Below are 19154 nucleotides of genomic sequence, written 5' to 3'. Positions count from 1 at the left end.
TTGTAAGCTTTGTCTCTGCATGCGCACGTTTTAAAAGACCAACGAGCCGACGTTGTTTCATTTCATTACATTCACCAGAACAAGCTTTTTTACTACTTCAAAAAAACAACAAAAAGTCTTATTACAGTAGATAAAAGCAATTCTTTGATTACATGATGTGTGCATGTGTGTGTTAAAGATGCGTCAGGGGGCGTTCCTGGTAAACACGGCCCGGGGGGGTTTGGTGGATGAGAAGGCCTTGGCTCAGGCGCTGAAGGAGGGGAGGATACGTGGAGCTGCTCTAGACGTCCATGAGACGGAGCCTTTCAGGTAATAAACTCGCCGTTATTACTACAAACTGTGTGACCTGAACTGATACAGTGGAAATACAATGTTTATCTATGAGTGGACAATGATGATGTTGTTTTCTCCATCAAAGACGCACAACATCCAAAGCATGGAAACAATCAAATACACCAAAATTAAGAGCATGGGTATTAACAACAGAACAAAGTTTAGAGATGGAAAGACTAACTTTTATAAATAGGGAACAAATACATATTTGGAATAAGTTATACAGTAAAGAAAGGCTGATAAAAAACAGTGGAAATATTTAATCAAATTAAGGAGATGAACTAAATGGTCCCGACCCCAACACTAACACTCACATGCATACACACACACAGATACATGAACACACATACATACACCACCTCATATTTTCACATTAGTTTATTTTAGTTTGTTCTATTATATTATTATTTATTATTATTATTATGATTATTATTAGGTTTTTGTTTTGTTTTGTTTTTTGTTCTCTCTCTTTCTTTTCATTCTTTGAGATCCTCATTTGGGAAATACCAGTTTGCCTTGTATATATATGTTTGTTTGTCTACTTTATGGTTTGTTATTTACTTTGTGAATATATACCTGGAAAAAAGGGGGGGAAAAATGCAAGGTACAATATTGCAAAGGTTGATGCCTTGCAATGAAGTAGTAAAAGAAAAAAGACGCACAACATGGAGTAAAATACTTGTGTTGCAAACGATTTCATTCTAGTTTTAGAGGAAACTAGAAGAGTAGAGTGATTTTCTTTTTGATTTACTGACTAATTAGTTTCGGCTCTAGGACAGACATTGTTATTATGACAATATAAAAGTTGTAAAAAAGACCAAAAAAAAAAAGAGCAGATTTTAGCACTGCAGAAAAATATGTACTCATAATTGTGTGAAACTCTCCAATGAGATGAAAGATCAGGTTTTTAGGTTTAGGTTTATTTATTTAGCACACATTTAAATTCAATGGTGCATGGAGGGAACAAAGCCGATTGGCTTGTAAGTTCCTCCCCTATAACAAATTACAACAAGACAAATTTCTATGGCTAACAAAAGGAGATAAAGTGCATACATAATCAACGTTATATGAGCAAAATGAACAAAAATAAGAAAAAATGGAGAGATAAAGAGCAAAGTAATCAGTAACAAATAGAGACAATAGAAATAAGATACAAAAAATTCATTAATTGAAATCATAAAAAGACAGAGTAAGGATGTGGGATATGGAGAGAGCGGGAAATTCAAGAGAAGTTGAGATGTATTTTTAGCTGCTTTTTAAATAGTGGAGAAAATAAGATATTTAAAAGATTTACGTAGATTGTTATGGACATCAGAGGCCTTTGAACATACAATACTAAGGAGATTCACAAGATAATTCAAAAATACGGATAAATTAAAAAAAATCATTAATAGTTACAGAGACAGTAGTAACTCACTACAGTGTTTGTTTTGTGTCAGTTTCAGTCAGGGTCCACTGAAGGACGCCCCCAACCTGATCTGCACCCCACACGCTGCCTGGTACAGTGAACAGGCGTCGCTGGAGATGAGAGAGGAGGCGGCCAGGGAGATCCGAAGGGCTGTCACAGGTACGACACACACACACACACACACACACGCACGTTCTCACACGCACAAACGTACTCACACGCACACCAGATGAAAAATGTAAACACGTGTCTGAAAAGAGATATTTTTAGGTGTTCTGGTACAGTCAAGTATAAACCATCTATCTTCTTTTAGCTGAGACTCTTAAAAAGCCTTTCAGATTCTCTCTTTCTTCCTCACCACCTTCCTTTCTTTCTTTTTCTTTCTTTCTATCCACTTTCTCCTATTCTTTGTTTTTTCTTTTCCGTTCTCTGTGGTTTATGACTTCCCCAGTGGCTCGGCCTGTTTACTCCAACACTAACTAGTTCCCCTGTGAGCCTTAGAGAACACTGGACCATTCATTTCAGGTGTTTTTTCCTCTTTTTTTTTTGTTTTACTTCAGCACTTCATATTTCTCTCTCCTTCTCTCACTCTCTCTGCCCTTTTCTTTTTGCACCATTTCATTTCTGTTTTTCAGGTCGTATCCCAGACAGTCTGAAAAACTGTGTGAATAAGGAGTTCCTCTCCCAGAACAACCACTGGACAGGAGTCGACCCCGCTACCGTCCACCCCGAGCTCAACGGGGCTTATAGGTAACAACAACAACAACGATGAGGAACTTTTAACTTTTTTTTGCCACTGCAGTTTGAACTGTTTATGGTTTTTAATATCAGTTTTGTTTATGTTTGTAATATCAGATTAGAAGTGCTAGGTAGGGGTGGGAATCTTTTACTATCTCCGCTCTGACTCAGAGAGAGTGTCACCAAACAGCAGCAAAATGGAGCCAAGCCTCCATCACTGGCAATTACGTCTAAATAAAATGCAATATTAACACGGATGTCGTCTATTCAGCTCTCCAAAGGCACACACACACACAACACAACAAAAAGGAGCTGGTTTAGGTACAAGGCGAGCAGTGAGGATAACCACTGTGGACTACCAGGAGGTTATTATTAGGGGTGGGAATCTTTTACTTTCTCACGATTTGACTCGATTCTGATTTTTGGGGCTACGATTCGATTCAAAACGATTTGATTCCTAATGATTTCTGCTTCAGTCTATCGGTGTGCAAAGGATCCTCATGATCTACTCCAGTCTGCTTTGCAAGACAGAATGACTAAAGTGTCTTTTTCACATTTATTGAGTTTTAAACATTTATCCATGCTTAGATGGATTTGTTGAAACTGTTGCATAAAAGCAATATCAGATATTACTTAAGTAACAACATTAAAAGTGCCTCTTTATTTTAAAAACAATAATGCAGCTAAACTGCTGCCTTTTAAATTCTAAGGAAATGGATTTTCCTTAGAATTTGCTTCATTGTTTTATTTTTTAAAATCGATTTTGGGACATTTTATATAGATTCTGAATCGTATTAAAGCAGAAGTAAGCGATCCGGTCGTTTTGGCTAATGCTGCGTTCCAGGCAGGCTTTTGAAACCGTAAATTACAGCTTCAAGTCACAACTTACGACTTTGTAGCGTTCCAGGCAACCCACTCGTGTTTTTCCGACCTGTTTTACCGGTGAAAGTCACTATAACGGCCACTCGTAACTTCCGACCCGTGAACTCGTACCAGATCGAACTGGTACCACTTCACGGTCGGAAAAATACGAGTTTTGGGTTGCCTTGAACGCACCATAACAGTCCTCGTCCCTACGTCACCACATTCACGGCGTCCCTTGGCTGCACACACAGCCCTGCATGCCGTTCTCTCTCCTCATTGGATAAAAACTGTAGGATACGAGAAATGTTTTCTCCTCGGCTCAGAGCAGAGCAGAGGGACTGACAGACCCGTGTTTCAGACCAAACACTCTATGTAAGTGATTGCTGTCGGAAGATATAACTATTTAAGACTTATATTAACACAAATATATCACTTACTTCTGCTTTAAATGAGAATTGCGATTCTTATGTGGATTTTTTGGCACACCCCTATAGCTTTCTAAAGAAATATACAGTTGACGGACGCCACAGTCAGCTGGGCCGTAGCCTGCTGGCATCTATCCACTGATACCTGTGACCACAGCAGCAAGCAAATACCAACATCAAGGCACAGCTTGCATCTTTCCCCACCTTTAACTATTCTTTCATCTGCCATTCGGGCTCTTGGGAAGCCTGTTGCTGATCTGCAGCAGTAGTTTGAGGCATTATTATTAATACTGAAGATCAATATTGCTGCAGTGAAGCCTGATCCATTACATATCTTGTAGCCCATTGTGCTGTCTCGCTGCACTCTGTTAAAACACTAAGACTGCACTGACATTTCAGGATTTAGTTGTTGTTGCTGCAGATGAAGTCTCCACGCGTTGTGAAAAAAAAAAAACCACCACAGGATTCTTAACAAAACATCACAGGGGGGCGATTAAAAAAAAAAAAAGCTGTGATGCTGCACGCTATAATTTCTGTAAAGGTCAACATACCCAAATTACAAAAGGAGTTATATATTTTCCTCACTTATCCCCTCCTACGTTACCATGGAGATGGTTTACCTCAGAGATTTTTCGCTCAGTGCCCGCATCATAATGGAGCTGAATCGAATTTTTGTCTGTAGTGCTTAGTATACCAGCACTGGAAAATGTCACTTTAAAATATTCAGCAACAGCATTTCAGAGGAATTAGTTTCCACTGAAGAAGCAGTGAAAACAGCTGACAGTGTGTTAACCCGATTAATGAGGTCATCGCGTTTGGTAAAAGATGGGGCTGTTTAATATTTTAAATGTGAGCATCACAATGAAAATCTTCATGGTTAGATACCATTAGGTTATTTTTTGTAATTTTAAAAAGGGAAATGTCTTAAATATTTCATTTGGCCTGGTTTTAGTCATGACATTGCAGATCTATAAATCTAATATACTATAAATCTATATTTATTTTTTCTGTTCTGGGGATGATTTGGGGCTTATTGCTGAAAACATCACTAATGAAATGGTTAAACTGAAAAGATTGTTTGATGAAAATAAGCTTTTGTTAAATTTGAAAAAAACTAAATTCATGGTTTTTACAAATCGAAAAAAAATTGTACTTTCATTTGCAGGAGAGAGTATTGAGAGAGTGTCTGACTGTGTTTAGGTCTTTGGGTGTTATCCTGGAGGATAAGTTGACGTAAAACCATATAGCATATGTAAAAGCCAAGGTGGCGAAGAGTATTTATATTTTGAATAAGGTTAAGTTTTTTTTGGACACTAACACACTAAGAATTCTGTACTGTACATTTATCTTGCCATATCTTAATTATTGCATTGAAGTGTGGGGCAATGCCTATGTAAGTAACATCGCTCCTCTGTTTCTGCTACAGAAAAGAGCAGTAAGAGTTATTCACAAGGCAGGCGATAGAAAACCCTCAAATAGATTTTTTTTTATTTCTGCAGGTTTGTTGAAAGTGGCCGATATAATAGAACTTCAGACCTTAAAAATAATGTTTAAAGCAAAGAACAGATCATTACAAGAACATTTTACAAAACGTGTTCAAACTGGAGGAAGGGGGCAACAGACTGAAGCTTGATTTTAAACATACACTTGCAAGGCTAAGCTTAAAACAAATGTGTATTTATGTTGCAGGTGTAAAACTATGGCGTTCACAAAGCAAGGAATTGAAAAGTTGTATGTCTCAGTTTAAAAAAGAAAAGATAAGTGTCTACAAAAAAGAAGGAGAAAGAGGGGAAAAAAGAAAAGACAGATAGACAAGCGGTGTCCACTGCTATTTTGTTTGTTTTCTTGTCATTACTATGTTTCATCATCTTTAATATTTTGAAATAGAGTATAATATTGGTGTTGAAGTAAGCCACTGTAATTATAACAACAGAGAGGGGCAGGTACTATAAGTTTTCTTCATCCTGCTCCTTTCCATTCATGGTGACAATGTGTACATTATGTAGTTCTATTATATCGGCCACTGTCAACAAACCTTCATCAACTCTTGCTAACATTTCCATATTTCGCACATTCTGTGTCATAAACTGTAATCTGTCTTGTCTCTGTAACAACATCTATTGCACGTCTGTCCGTCCTGGGTGAGGGATCCCTCCTCTGTTGCTCACCCTGAGGTTTCTCCGATTTTTCCCTGTTAAAAGGGTTTTCTATGGAGTTTTTCCTCAGTCGATGTGAGGGTCTAAGGACAGAGGATGTTGTTACGATGCTATGTGAAGCCCTTTGAGACAAACTGTTTGTACAGGGTTTATACAGGAATCTTGAAGTTAATTTTAATACCTTTTTAAGACTTTTCCAAGACCATCGCAATATTTTTTAATACCTCACCGCCACTTCAAGCTGTAACCATTTACATCAGTGACACTTTTAATGTAACAGTTTTAGTTTGTGATAAAGACTATAGACCACTATGATACAACAGAATTCAAAATAGGCTGGGGGCGTCATGTGACATATGGTGCGTTTGTGATATGAGACAATTTACGAATGCACCCACAATAGCCTGCAGTAGTTTTTTTATGTACCATGTTCATCTTTGTTTTTTAATAAAACAAATAAATTCACACACTTTCACAATGTTTTTTAGGACTCAAACTCTTGGACAGCTAATTCAGAAAAAAAACACCTTTAAAATTTAAGACTTTATAAAGTCATGAAAAGACTTTTTAATACTTTTTAAGGGTCTTAATTTTTCCCTGTTGTAAAAACGGGCTATACAAATTGCCTTGCCTTGCCTTGCCTTGCCTAAATATGTGCAACCATGTGAAGAATGTAAACCATGAATGGAATAAATCAAAATGAATGAATGAATGAATGAATATCAAGCGGCGGTTTCAGTTGTACTTTACTTCTGTGTGTGTGTGTCTCTCTCTCTGTCCTCCAGGTATCCCCCAGGAGTGGTGAGCTTGCCCGCCGGCGGCCTCCCGCCCCCCGTCGAGGGCATCGTGCCCAGCGCCGTGCCCATCACGCACACGCTCCCCCCCGCCGTCGTCACGCACCCCCCCCACGCCCCCTCGCCCGGACAGAACACAGTGAAGCCACCAGACGGCGACAGAGAGCAGCATCCAAACGACCAACTGTAGCCACACACACACACACACACACACACACACACACACACACACACACACACACACACAAACAAACACACACATACATAATACACAATACACACAAAGCTTGTTGTCCGTGTTGTCTGGCAACTGGAGGCGGTCGGCATGGCAACCAACCGGTGTCAAAGCAAAGTAAAGTTCCCTATAGCGACAAAGATGTTATCAGACAGGTTCATTCACGGCGGCGTCAGATCGACAGGTCGAGGTCCCGAAAGAACAAAACAAAACAAAACAATCGATTCCACTCCAACTCTCTGGCGATCGGTTCCCCGGCCGCCAGTTCAGTTCTCACTCCAAAGAGGAAGACGAAGAGGATGATGATGATGATAAAGAGGATGATGAGGAGGAGGAGGAGGAGTGGATAGCTGCTGAATGCTCTTAGCAAATAAAGCACAAAGCAGTTATCCTTTCCCCCAAACTGAAGTCCTGACTGAGAAAGACTGTAAAACTCAAGGTTTGGTTGGTTGGTTTATCTTCACACATCAACAACTTTCGTAGAGTTTTAAATAGTTTCCTCTGCCAGAAGTTTAAAACAATAACAACAATAACTGTCTCTTGATTTGGAAAAATAAAAAAAATAAATACTGAGTCAAATTCTGCTGTCTTAGACTGTAGTGCGTCCAAAGTTAGAGGAGCGGGTTTCATGTCTTTCTCTCCTTTTTCTGTGTCCTTTCCTTAGTTTGATGTACAAGCAAACGTAGTAGGTTATGAAATGAATGTAACCTGTCTGTGTACAGTTTTTAGACTTACAGCAAGAAGATACTGATATTTGTATTCCAGTCTTAACAAAAACAAGAGTAACGTGATCTCTCTATGTAGCCAAACTGGTTTGAGAATACAATATCTGTTTGTTTGTTTTTCCAATGTGTCCCCAAATTAACAAGCCCCCCCCCCCCCACTATCCCATCCCGACCCCCCATCCCAAAAAAAAAGAGGCAGCTTTTTGCACACCATCTCAGGAAATTAAGTTTCCGCAGTTGGTATATTATTTTTTTAAATCTTTTTTTTTTTTTTTTTTTTTGAGTTGTTTTGTTTTAAAAATTCCTTTTTATGCCACTTAGTGCTTTTGTTTTTCTACCTGCTTGCCTTTTCGTGTCCCGCTACATTAGAAAAAGAAGTTTTACAAGAGCTGAAATCGATCTAATGTTTGCTTTTGTTCGTTATATGTTAAAAGGGGCATGTGACTTTGCTCTGTGACTTATGTAAAATGTTTGACCCAAATGAAGGGGGTTGTGGGAGGAAGCCTGTAGGAAGGTGGCAAAATGGTATGCTTGGCTGGGGCGACTTCATCCCAAAGTTGTGATTATCAATTGCAGAAATCGATTGGTGGTTGCTTTAATTACCCCGTAAAACGAAGCAGGTTGTCCGGTGTAGAGTTTGTAGCAGCTTGATTTTTTGAGAAACGGTACTTAATAAGTCTTCTTAATGTCTATCCAGTACTTCCATTATAACACAGTGATTGTCAAGCTCATTGAACATGAAGAGTTCAGCACACCAAGGTTTACAAAAAAAACGCACAACATTCATGAATCAGTGTGTTGCTTCATGCTGCTTAATCCGTATTTTACCGATGTTGCCCCGCCGCCAAATATGAATATGTCAAATCTGTCAAGAGACTTCATCAAACAACATAAAAACATTTAACTTATTCAACTTGTTCTTCTTTCTGCCAAAACTATTTCCAGTTCCCATTTGAAGTCAGACTCAGGAGAGAAAATTGTAACAAACTGACAGATGAGGAACGGTTGTGTGCTTGTAGCTGCGGGTGAAACCAAATTTTCGTCACCCGGCCTTTCTAAAGACTAAAAAAAAAAAAGGGAAAAAAAACTTTATGGCTTGTCAAGTTAAAAGAGGAACGATCTGCGTATGCGAACAAAAAAACTTAAAAGGTTTAACAGAAACTCGAGTGACATCATATATGCACAATGAAGTAAAGATGTTTTAATGATAGCATGTCAGAATGTACGGATTGCTCCAGTCTAGTATCCCTTTAACATTTCACGACGGCTCCTTCCTGAGTATACCGTTTAGCCACCCTCTGTGGCCTCTCTGTGTCTATGTGTACATATGGTGTTCTGCCTGCCTGTGTCAATGTGACTTGGTTGTATCTGTGTCTACAAAAAAAAACAAAACAAAAGCAGCACTGGGAGGAGGGGTGGTGGCTAGTACTCTCCACAAGGCATCCTACTGTAACAAACTGCCATCGAAATACACGACTAAACTAAACTAAACTAAACACTATTATGTAAAAAAGCTGAAAATGCTGAATCATATGTAAGTTAAGGTAGCAAACTGAGCCAGTGATCCAAAGTTTGTGATGGTTTCATGCCAACAGTGTATATGGTTAAATATCTGAAACTCGTTGCTATCAGGAATATTTATTACTGAGTCTAGCTCACGTGTTGTTGTTGTTGCTGTTGTTGTTGTTAGCGGGACAGCTAAGTGACGGTGCTCTCTCGATCCCCTTCTACCAGCAGCTGAGTAGTAACAAAAACAGTTCACTGTTGCCTACCTGGTCGTCTTAATGGTGAGGTAGTAAGCGTAGCGATCAGGGATGGAGATTTCACTAGCTATCGGTGAGTATTTTTTTGCGGCCCAGGCTAGTGTCGAGTTCCCACCGCCGGCTTAAATCTGAACAGGGGTGTCAAACTGGTACTGAGCTGGCATTTGGATATCACTGTCAGATTAAAGCCCCCAAATCCTGAAAGGAATGCTGAGATATATATATATATATTGAACTTCACTCTTACTCTTTCCTCACCAGATGCCTGTTGTTATGAGGGAAGGGAAACTCTTTGTCAGTACTTTCTAATACAAACTCTAAAGCATTCCTTATTCAACCTGATGATGGGTGCCACAAATAATAAAAAAAACAGCACACTAGCTTTTTAAAAGTGCCCAGGTGCTCCTTGAAATTCCATCCCTGGTAGTAACATACAGTCCACTGTTGCCTACCTTGGTCCCCTTTATGGTAAAGTAGTAGGCGTAGCAATATACAGTATACATATTCTATATTCTACAGTAAATATCATTATTTTTGGTCAAAACTGACAACCTGACAAAGATATGTTTGTGACTGTATGCATTTGTATGAATTATTTTAAAAGGAAATAAACTGTGGAAAGGTGAAGTGTTGTGTTTTTTAATGATATTTTACAGAGGTAGACATTTTTTGGAGGTTGCTGGTTTTCTAAAAGCATCTGTGAATCACTGCAAATGACAAATGAAATGATGATGTAAGAAAACATTAGATTATACATCATACAAGCCATGTAGAAAAGGAGGTAAATGCAAGTTAAACTAATCTAAGAAAAATTAAGTATTAATTTTCACCACAGATAACATGTTATTGATCTTTTCATGTACTTTTATTCACTGTATTGTCAAACAAACAAAACTCTTGTCTATAACATGATTAACCCTCCTGTTGTCCTTCTGGGTCAAATTGACCCCAATCTGTTCCCTCCCTCCATCTTTCTTTCCTTTCTTCCTTTCGTCCTTACTTCTTCTTCCTTCCTCTTTCGATCCAATTAACCTGATCTGTTCCCTCCCTCCCTCCATCTTTCTTTCCTTCCCTTTTCCCTCCCTTCTTCCTTCCTTGAATGAATCTGTACCCTCCCTCCATCTGTTTTTCCACAATCCTTTCCCCCTTCCTTCCTTCCTTGAACCAATCTGTTCCCTCCCTCCCTTCCTTCCTTTTTGACCCAATTAAGCCAATCTGTTCCCTCCCTCCTTCTACACATTTCCTTCCTTTTCCCCTTCCTTCTTTCCTCCCATCTTTCCCTTTGTCCTTCCTTCCCTTCATCCTCACTTCTTCCTTCCTTTTTGACCCAATCTGTTCCCTCCCTCCTTCTATCTTTCCTTTGTTTTTCCCTTCCTTCCTTCCTTCCTTCCTTCCTTAACCCAGGAGGACAACAGGAGGGTTAGGTTGAAATTACTTGGTGTTATTTCTCCAGATAAGTCAGCAGTTACCAGTTGCCTCCACTAGGTGTCACCAGCACAGCTGCTGCTCTCCTGATGTGGAGACACAGCAAACCAGCTTTGACATATGAATCTGCATTGGCTCTGCTACTTGCATCTGGTTTTCCAGTTTAATTTATTTATGCAATAAATTCATAATCATCTTTGTGTGTTCCTCCAGACATAGACAGTGCACCTGTGTTACAGCACAGTGGCTGTCAACACTTCTTGTGACGGTGAAGCATGACGACGCTCGTACTTGCCAACCCGCACTGAAATGTAAAGCTTAGTGTCATCAGATCTGAGCCCCAAACAATAAACAACATCCAGGACATGAAATATTAAGAAGATATATGAATAAGAAGTGGAAATAAATCATAATATGTAAAAGATCTTCTACGCTACCATTGTGTGTGGTGTGGTGTAGAGCTGGGTAGTAAAAACAATGATTTAAAGGCCTCAAGATGAATCTAATGTAACCCAAATCGCTTAAATCACAGGACTGAACAAACGAGCCCTTGCAAATTACGTAAGTGTTCTTCCAAGCAGGTATTTGCTGTGCAGAAATCAATTGGATACGGTCTGATTCTAGTTAGAAAAATAAATGTCTTATACAAACAGCGAGAAGAAGACGATCCAGTATCCAGGTTGTATAATGAAGTCAATGCACAGAATGAAGAGTCACCAAGAGTCTTCAACTCGGTAAATATAGATTAGATTATACTGTTTTATAGATCACGGTTTTGCCCAAGCGACCTAAGGTAGAATGAAGATTTTTTTTATGTAGAAATAAGATACAACATAAATATTCAAGAATCAAGACAAAGTTTTGAGAGACAGGAGCCAAATCTATTCCTCTGCTGTCTTTGTCGACTTGAGGAGTAAAAGTGGTTGTTGGCTGCCAATCATGTGAAACCTCATCTCGAACCGTAGCGTCCTGCAGACAGAGGACATGGAAAGACTTCTACTACATCTCTTTGTCTTCGTGTTTCTCTTTTTCTATCTCTGGGTTGCGCCCTAATACACATCCCCAAAAAATCTCTCCATTGCACTCTTCTTTGCCTCTTCCTCTTTCTTTCCTCTGTCCCGCTCTGGTTCATCCATTCGAGGTTATAGCCACTGGAACAGGCTCTCCAGCAGCTGGAAACTCAAGGTGGTTTAATCTAAATATCAGGGAGCAGGATGGGAACCAGATGCAGTAAAAAATGAAAATAAGCAGAGGGCACTTTTTATTCAATTAGCATGGGGACCTCCAAAGGGCACTCCACACAGAGGAATAGAAAGTTTCATAAGTCTGGTAGAAGTTTTATGGAGGAAATAAGTGTCTGCTCAGACCTCAAGACCAGAAGTGTAAGCATCAACCATGATTGTGGGCGAGCCTTGAATGTGAGCAGTCACATCTTCCATTGTGAATATCGTCTAAGCTTGAAGATTTAAGAGATGATGACTAGTTAGAAATGAGGGAAATTTGGGGGAAAGCACGGGCAAATGACTAATGCTCTCTGCTTTTTAGGAAATTCCTTCAAACTGCCTTTGGGCAAGGCACTTAACATTAATCCATGTTATAGCAAAATACAGTTTTTCAAGGTTCGAGTGGGCCAGTGAGGTTTCACGTGCTTGTTAAAGCCTTGGCTGTTGGACAAGACAATCTGATGCATGAAAGGAAAGAAACTGTAAGTTGAAAGGAAACAGCTCATGCAAATAGACGATGTCTGAGAGAGGTCTATTCAATACATTCTTTTTGTGACTTTAGGTTTCAGCTTAAAGGGATAGTTCAACATTTTGGCAAATTGGCCCATTGCCATAATCGCTATAGTCATAGCAGTAGGTTCGTTACCTTTAATAGTCGGTGCAAGCTATTTTTAGAACGGTGGAGCAGAGCCGTGAGCTGCTCAGAGCTACGCTACGGAGGCTAATGGGATTTCTTGGTTTCCCTCATCAAATACACAATCCAACAACTCCAAAACACTCTGGTGGACAAGTTGTGACCTGCACATTCACCACGCTATGAGATAATAACAGAACGTTATGAGACAGAGTTGTTTTAGAGGGAAATTCATGCAAAACCGCTGATGCGCGTTGCGTTCAGGGACAGTTTTTCAGCAAGCAGACTCTACCTCGAAAACGGCTCCGTTTCGTAACGTTCTGTTATTATCTCATAGCGTGGTGAATGTGCAGGTCACAACTTGTCCACAAAAGCGTTTTGGAGTTTTTGTATTTTGTATTTGATGAGTTTGATGAGGGAAACCAAGAAATCCCATGAGCCTCCGTATAGCGTAGCTCTGAGCAGCTCACGGCTCTGCTCCGCCGTTCTAAAAATAGCTTGCACCGACAATTAAAGGTAACGAACCTACTGCTATGACTATAGGGATTATGGCAATGGGCCAATTTGCCAAAATGTTGAACTATCCCTTTAAAACATAAGCTACGCTGTTGTTGTTTTCTTCTACAGAGTGTTTCATTTCTTTCTTTGTTTCTTTATTTGATCATTCTGATGCTACCTGTCTTGTCTGTCTAGCAAAACTAGAACCCAACAACGGCAACGGGCCGATGTGTGAGCTGATGTCCCCACCTCCTCAAAAAACCGTTGACTTCAATAAATTAAGGTTTTGCGGCGACACTTTCTTTCTTTTTTTGCCAACGAATCGAATGCAAGCGCAAAGTTTTGGGCCAAAAAATGTAACTGTCACTAATTCATTGTTAGATGAGAAGAAAATCTCAGTCTCTTTATGGTCGTAGCTATATAAAGGTTACTTAACATGTCTGTTTTTTCAGAATGTTTGAATATGCTGCAGGTTAGATGTTTTCAATTAGTTTACTGACAATGATATACGTTTGTATGACTGATAAAAACTAAGGTGAAAAAAAAGGGTTTTCAGTGTATACAAATTGTTAATAATGACATAATGCAGATGTCTTGATTTCTTTTTGGTTGGCAGGTAAACTATCAAACATCCATAACCTACTGACGGCTGCTGTTTCCAGTTCAGCGTGTGACATACAATGTCATACAAGCTGTAGACCACACAGTTTGATATGTTAATCCCCCGTTGGGTCAGATTTGTACAGTCTCCGTTGAAAGTGCTGAATGGGACAAAGACATCCTATGTGTGGGTGATGTGGGTCCAGGCTTTAGCAGATGAATCGGTCGATGATGGACATGGAGGAAACGGGTGGATTTTCACGGTTCCTCTTTGCATCTCTTTTTCCTCTCCCACAGCTCGTCTCGCCTTTCCTCTCACATCTCCTGTCACCTGTATGTGGTTTCTTCTTCCTACATTTTCTCTCTCTTCTGCTTTCTGTTCTGCTCTCTTCTCCCCTTGACTGGGCACGGTCCAAATAAAGCCAAACAGAGGATGATTATCCACAAAAATGTGGTGGAATATATTGGCCTGCCTCGACACTGAGAAGGTGAGACACCCTGCTGAGATGAGTTCCCCACCAAAGGCAGGGTTTCCATCAGCATTTGTGTCAGTGGCAGGTTTCAATGTCCAATGGGTCCACATACTGTTTCATAGGGCCCTACCACCCTGCCAAGAAAAATGTCTGGTGGTTAATAAACACCAGACACGTGCTTGTAAATGCTGGCTGCCGCCTGAAAGGTACTAACTCTATTGCCTCCACTGGCAGGTCACCACTGTTTTGTTGGTGACAAGCAGAAGTGGTGCACTTCCAATTTCTCTAATATTGTGTCTAAAGTTATCAATTTTTACAATAACTGGCCACCGCATATGTAGAAAATATGTAGTGACACTGACTGTAGAGCCAAGCTACTCCATTAAAACTAAGAATATAATGTCAACAACAAATGGAAATTACCTTTTAAATCCCCAGTTTATTTGACCTATGACTATAGTTCTGGCACCATCTGTTATCAAGGTGATGATATGGAGATGCAGCACAAACTCCTGCAAGAGAAATTTAAAGCTTTTGACTGCAGCTGTCAACCATACGGCCAAACTCACAGGGTTTTGTTGATTTTACGCCTCTGAATGCCTCATTCAATTTCTGGGGTTTTAACAAGCCAAAAAGACTGGCTATGGTCCCTAAACTGGGTCTGTTAAAGTAGATTATATTGTTATCTCTGGCCTAATGGGTTTTGATAGTCCCATACAATGTTGGAAGACACTGTGCAATGGTTTGTATGAAAAATAAATTGCTGTTGCTGCTGCTGCTGGATAGGACCCACACTGCAGGAGAAACCACAAGAAAATCAAATGAGAGGACGAAGATTATGAGAAAGACAGCTAAAGATACAAAGAGATAGAAGCGAGAAAAGAGGAGGAAAAGTATGTGAAAAAAAGTGAAAATGGCGGGGGATGACTGATGAGGTGACAAAGGCTCCTCCACTCTAACTAATTTCTGTTATTGCAACACAACACAGCACATTGTATTAATGTGAAAATCAGCTTTTTTCAATTATTCTGTTTACATTTTTGCAGTGGGAGTCCTGGTCACGTTTTCCCATTTTCCCCTCAACGTGTTGTGTGCGTGTGCATGTGTGTTTGTGTGTCTGTGTGTTTGTCTGTGAGGGTGGTGACCCAGTTTCAGCAGCCAGGTTTCTGGGGTTTTCTGTTTTGGTTTTTTTTTTCTCTCCGCAAATGTGTTTGAGGTGAGAGCAGCCGACACTTGACAAATGCCATGTGGTTCATATAAACACACACAGAGAGAAAAACACACAGGTAGATGATGAACTGTAGGCATGCACACATTCACATGCATAAAAATATCAGGAAATTGTTATATTTAACACTGAAACATGTTTTTTTCCCCCTGCACATTTAATATCTTCTGCAGCAGTTTAAATGGAGACTTTTTTGTGCATCATGGACTATTTTGAATACGATAAATATGTCATAATAAATTGCCTGTTTGCCCCTGCCAGCTTGTTAAATTGCAGGAAATATGTTCACAATCTCCCTCTGTGAATTACAGCATTGAGTAATGGTCAGAAGTGTTTTTAAATAAAGTTGACCTTTGAACATCTGTATTGTTAGTTGGGAGGCTGGAGGCAATCCCAGCTGACACAGGGTGAGATCAGGGTAAAACCAGGATAGGTCGCCAATTTATAACAGTCACCAACTGACCTACTAGTGTTCATGTGTTTGCACTTGTGGGAGAAAACTGGAGAACCTGGAGAGAAAGCACGCAGACTTCACACGGACAGGATCTGGGAACCGAACAAAGAACCTCCTTGCTGCTACATTAGTCCTCAACCTCTTGCCACCAAAATGTGTTCATCCATGTCTAAATCTGGTGGAAACTCCCTTCAGACATTACTGTAGCATTGCATTCACAAATATGGGAAAGAAGTAGAAGTAGAGAGAAGTAGAGAGTAAAGAAAGAAGGATGTACGACCCAAAAACCTAATGCCACACAAGCACTGTCTGTTGCATTTGCCAAAGCATTAAAAATGGAGGCGGGTTCATAGAGAATCTCAAAGTAAATATGTCAATGCCTCCAATACAAGCTACCAGCAGCCCAAACAAAGATCCATACATGTACATCCACTTGTGCAACAGTCATTTAGAGACCCAGGTCAGATCCCTCACATATTCTGGCAACACTAAGATGAATGAGCTTAAATCAACAACACAGAGGCCAGTTCAAGTTAGAGTATACTTAAAATGAACTTTCAGACAAGCTGTTATTATTAAAAGCTTACGCAGTCAGTGTTGGGATTGTTTGCATTGTCCGAAAAGTTGTGAGAATGAAAAATGAGAGCTTGAGAAAGACGTTGAAAGCCTGCTCATGCTGTCACCTCACACACCTGGCCGATGTCTTCATAAAGTGGGCTCGCTTATACAGTTGTTAGTTTTGGAAGGTTACCAAAACTGGCCCCCCAAAATCCGCTACTGGAAAGACATGGGGGACCGAGTTTCAGACATTGTTACACAATCCAACAATACTGTATACTGACCTTTATCTGAATTGTTATATGCAGTATAAATGTAGTAAAACTCATTGTAAACCTTTCCTTTGCAAAGAAACAAAAACTGAGAAAGGTCTATGATATCAGAGTAAAAGTCTTGTGTAACAAAACTTTCAACAAGACGCGTAATTTGGTTCCTCCCTCTTGGCCCTCTCTTGCTTGCTGTTATGATTTATTATATTGCAATGTTTTCTTTAAAAAACAAATGAAATTGATACATGAACTGGTCTCAGACCTTTGGTTTATCCATTCTTAATAGCAGTAGCTGGGTGGTATCAAAACTTTACATGAGGTTTAAAGACCTTTTGGATTCTTACTTCACATACATGCAATGTAACCCACACTTGAAAACAAGACTCTGTTTTCATAGACTTTCTTTGTCTTCCCAAAGTAAAAGTGCGCCAGCCTTGTTCAACTTCCAAACGAGATATTTCCAAGAAACATTTAACCATCTGCAGAAGCACCCAGTATTGTATGAACAAATCAAGAGTAGGTTTCTTCTAGGAATGGAGAATAAATTCAGATCACATGGCAGTGCTTCGTTCCGTCATAGATTAATAACAGCCTGTTTTCCAAACCTTGATCCAGGAAGCTGTTTCAGAAACGACTCCTTCACATGACTTAGAGTGTAAAGACCAACATAGATGATCTTGCAGACACAGACTTATAGACACTGGGATATACAAAGCAGACAAACAGGCGTAGAGCCAGGATAACTGGTAGCAGGCCAGTAATTGTAGAGATCCTGCAACAGCAATGAAACGCGGCCTCTACTGTACTTCCAGATTATCTAACTATAGGCCGCTGAAGGGTCAATACCATTTTAAGTCATAATGTTAATGTTTGACCTGCTTATTCTTTTTCAGGTGAAAGGGTCAGGGGTTGAGGAGCTCTACCATGTTCCCTCTGATTGTAAATTCACGTGTTAAAGGGATATTCCAGCATAAGTTTAAAGGGACAACGAGGAGTTTCTCCAGCGGCAGAACGAAAAATTCTGCGACAATAAATAAATTTATCGTTTTGTCTCTATTGTTATTTTGTTATTATTAGTGGTGGCGGAAATGCTGGGCGAGCCGACCAGCGTTTCCTTACTTTCGGTTTTGCGGCAAGTCATGAGAATAACGCCGCCGAATCGCCGTTTATGGTCGGAACTACGACGGTATGTGATCGTCTTCAAATCTCTGACTTCAATTCTTGATGAATGAAAACATGAGTCCATCTTGCGCCGGTCAAAGAATTTCACGGTGCGCACGGAGGCTCATAAATGTAGTGTGAAAACGCTTTGCTTTTCCAAAACTCCTCGTTGTCCCTTTAACCCATGGTCTAACACACCGGAACACTGAGTAAGACCCCCCATCGAGAGCCGAGTCGATTACCGAGTGCATCAGTGTTCCTATCTGTCTTCCCTCTCTGTTTCTAACAATAAATTAGCGAGTGTTGACAGGGAAATGAATAGAGTTGAATTGCTCAAACTGCATTTTTGGAACTAAGCGTTATTGGACTCCTTACTTTTATACTGCACTCAGTAATCGACTCGTCAGGGCTTCCCCACAACGAGCAAGCGGCTGGAGAGTGGTTGAGTTTTGTTTTCGTCTATTTTCAGGCAGGTGTTTGAGGCCTCGTATTATGGGCTGGGACCCTCGTTTTGTGCTGTTCTGAGCATTATTTGTGGCTATGAGTGGCTTCTTTGATGGCGGTTGCTTGGTGGAGAAACATACAGCAATGTAGCCGGTGCATATTCTCATTTGCCCAGGTCATAGTATTTCAAAGGAGGTTAAATCGAAAGCAACTGGACTTAGTTATTTGTCTAGGAAGACGTTTCACCTCTCATCCAAGAGGCTTCATCAGTTCATGTACGCAACTGACCAGGCTGGGACTGGTCCAACTATCTGGTGTGGCAGTAGTACAGCAGTGTATCGCTATCGTGCGTTCTTTGCTGAAGTTGCTACAACTACAGTAGAGAAGCTAGCGGTCGGCAAACTTGATCTCTTGAGGGTGGGTCTTACTCGGTGTTACGGTGTGTTAGACCATGGGTTAAACTTTAAGAGTCAAGTATTATCATAACACCAGTGCAGAGCAATACATAGCCTCCATCTAAGTTACAACTGTAGACAAACAACCTTCATAAAACAAAAGAGACTGGCGTGCTCGATTCACCGTGTCAGCACTCACAAATCACTATTAATTCAGTCTTTTTCAGTCTATTGACGCACAGCAGTGTCAAAACGGGCGTGTTTCAGCTCTTGGCTTTCTTCATGAACAAACAAACAATAATAATCTATTGTGTTTTTTTTTATTGAACATGGCCATTACACTTTTGCTGT

The 19154-nt window shown here is 40.1% G+C and overlaps 1 protein-coding gene across 2 annotated transcripts in view; it reads left to right on the top strand.

Moving 5' to 3' along the window:
* The window catches only part of ctbp1 (C-terminal binding protein 1), a 207229-nt gene extending 199400 nt beyond the window's left edge, over window positions 1–7829 (top strand). For both annotated transcript variants that reach the window (XM_085789041.1, XM_085789042.1), the window contains 4 exons: window positions 179–309; window positions 1773–1900; window positions 2377–2491; window positions 6710–7829. In XM_085789041.1, the coding sequence (XP_085645167.1) occupies window positions 179–309; window positions 1773–1900; window positions 2377–2491; window positions 6710–6908 (573 nt within the window). In that variant the 3' untranslated portion in view covers window positions 6909–7829. The remainder of the gene's footprint in view (window positions 1–178; window positions 310–1772; window positions 1901–2376; window positions 2492–6709) is intronic.
* Window positions 7830–19154: the final 11325 nt, after the last annotated feature.

Source organism: Trachurus japonicus, chromosome 10, assembly GCF_045865225.1.
Source record: "Trachurus japonicus isolate A0001 chromosome 10, Traja_1.0".
NCBI lineage: Eukaryota > Metazoa > Chordata > Actinopteri > Carangiformes > Carangidae > Trachurus > Trachurus japonicus.
The sequence above is the reverse complement of the archived record's forward strand: the minus strand, read 5'-3'. Positions and strand labels throughout refer to the sequence as shown.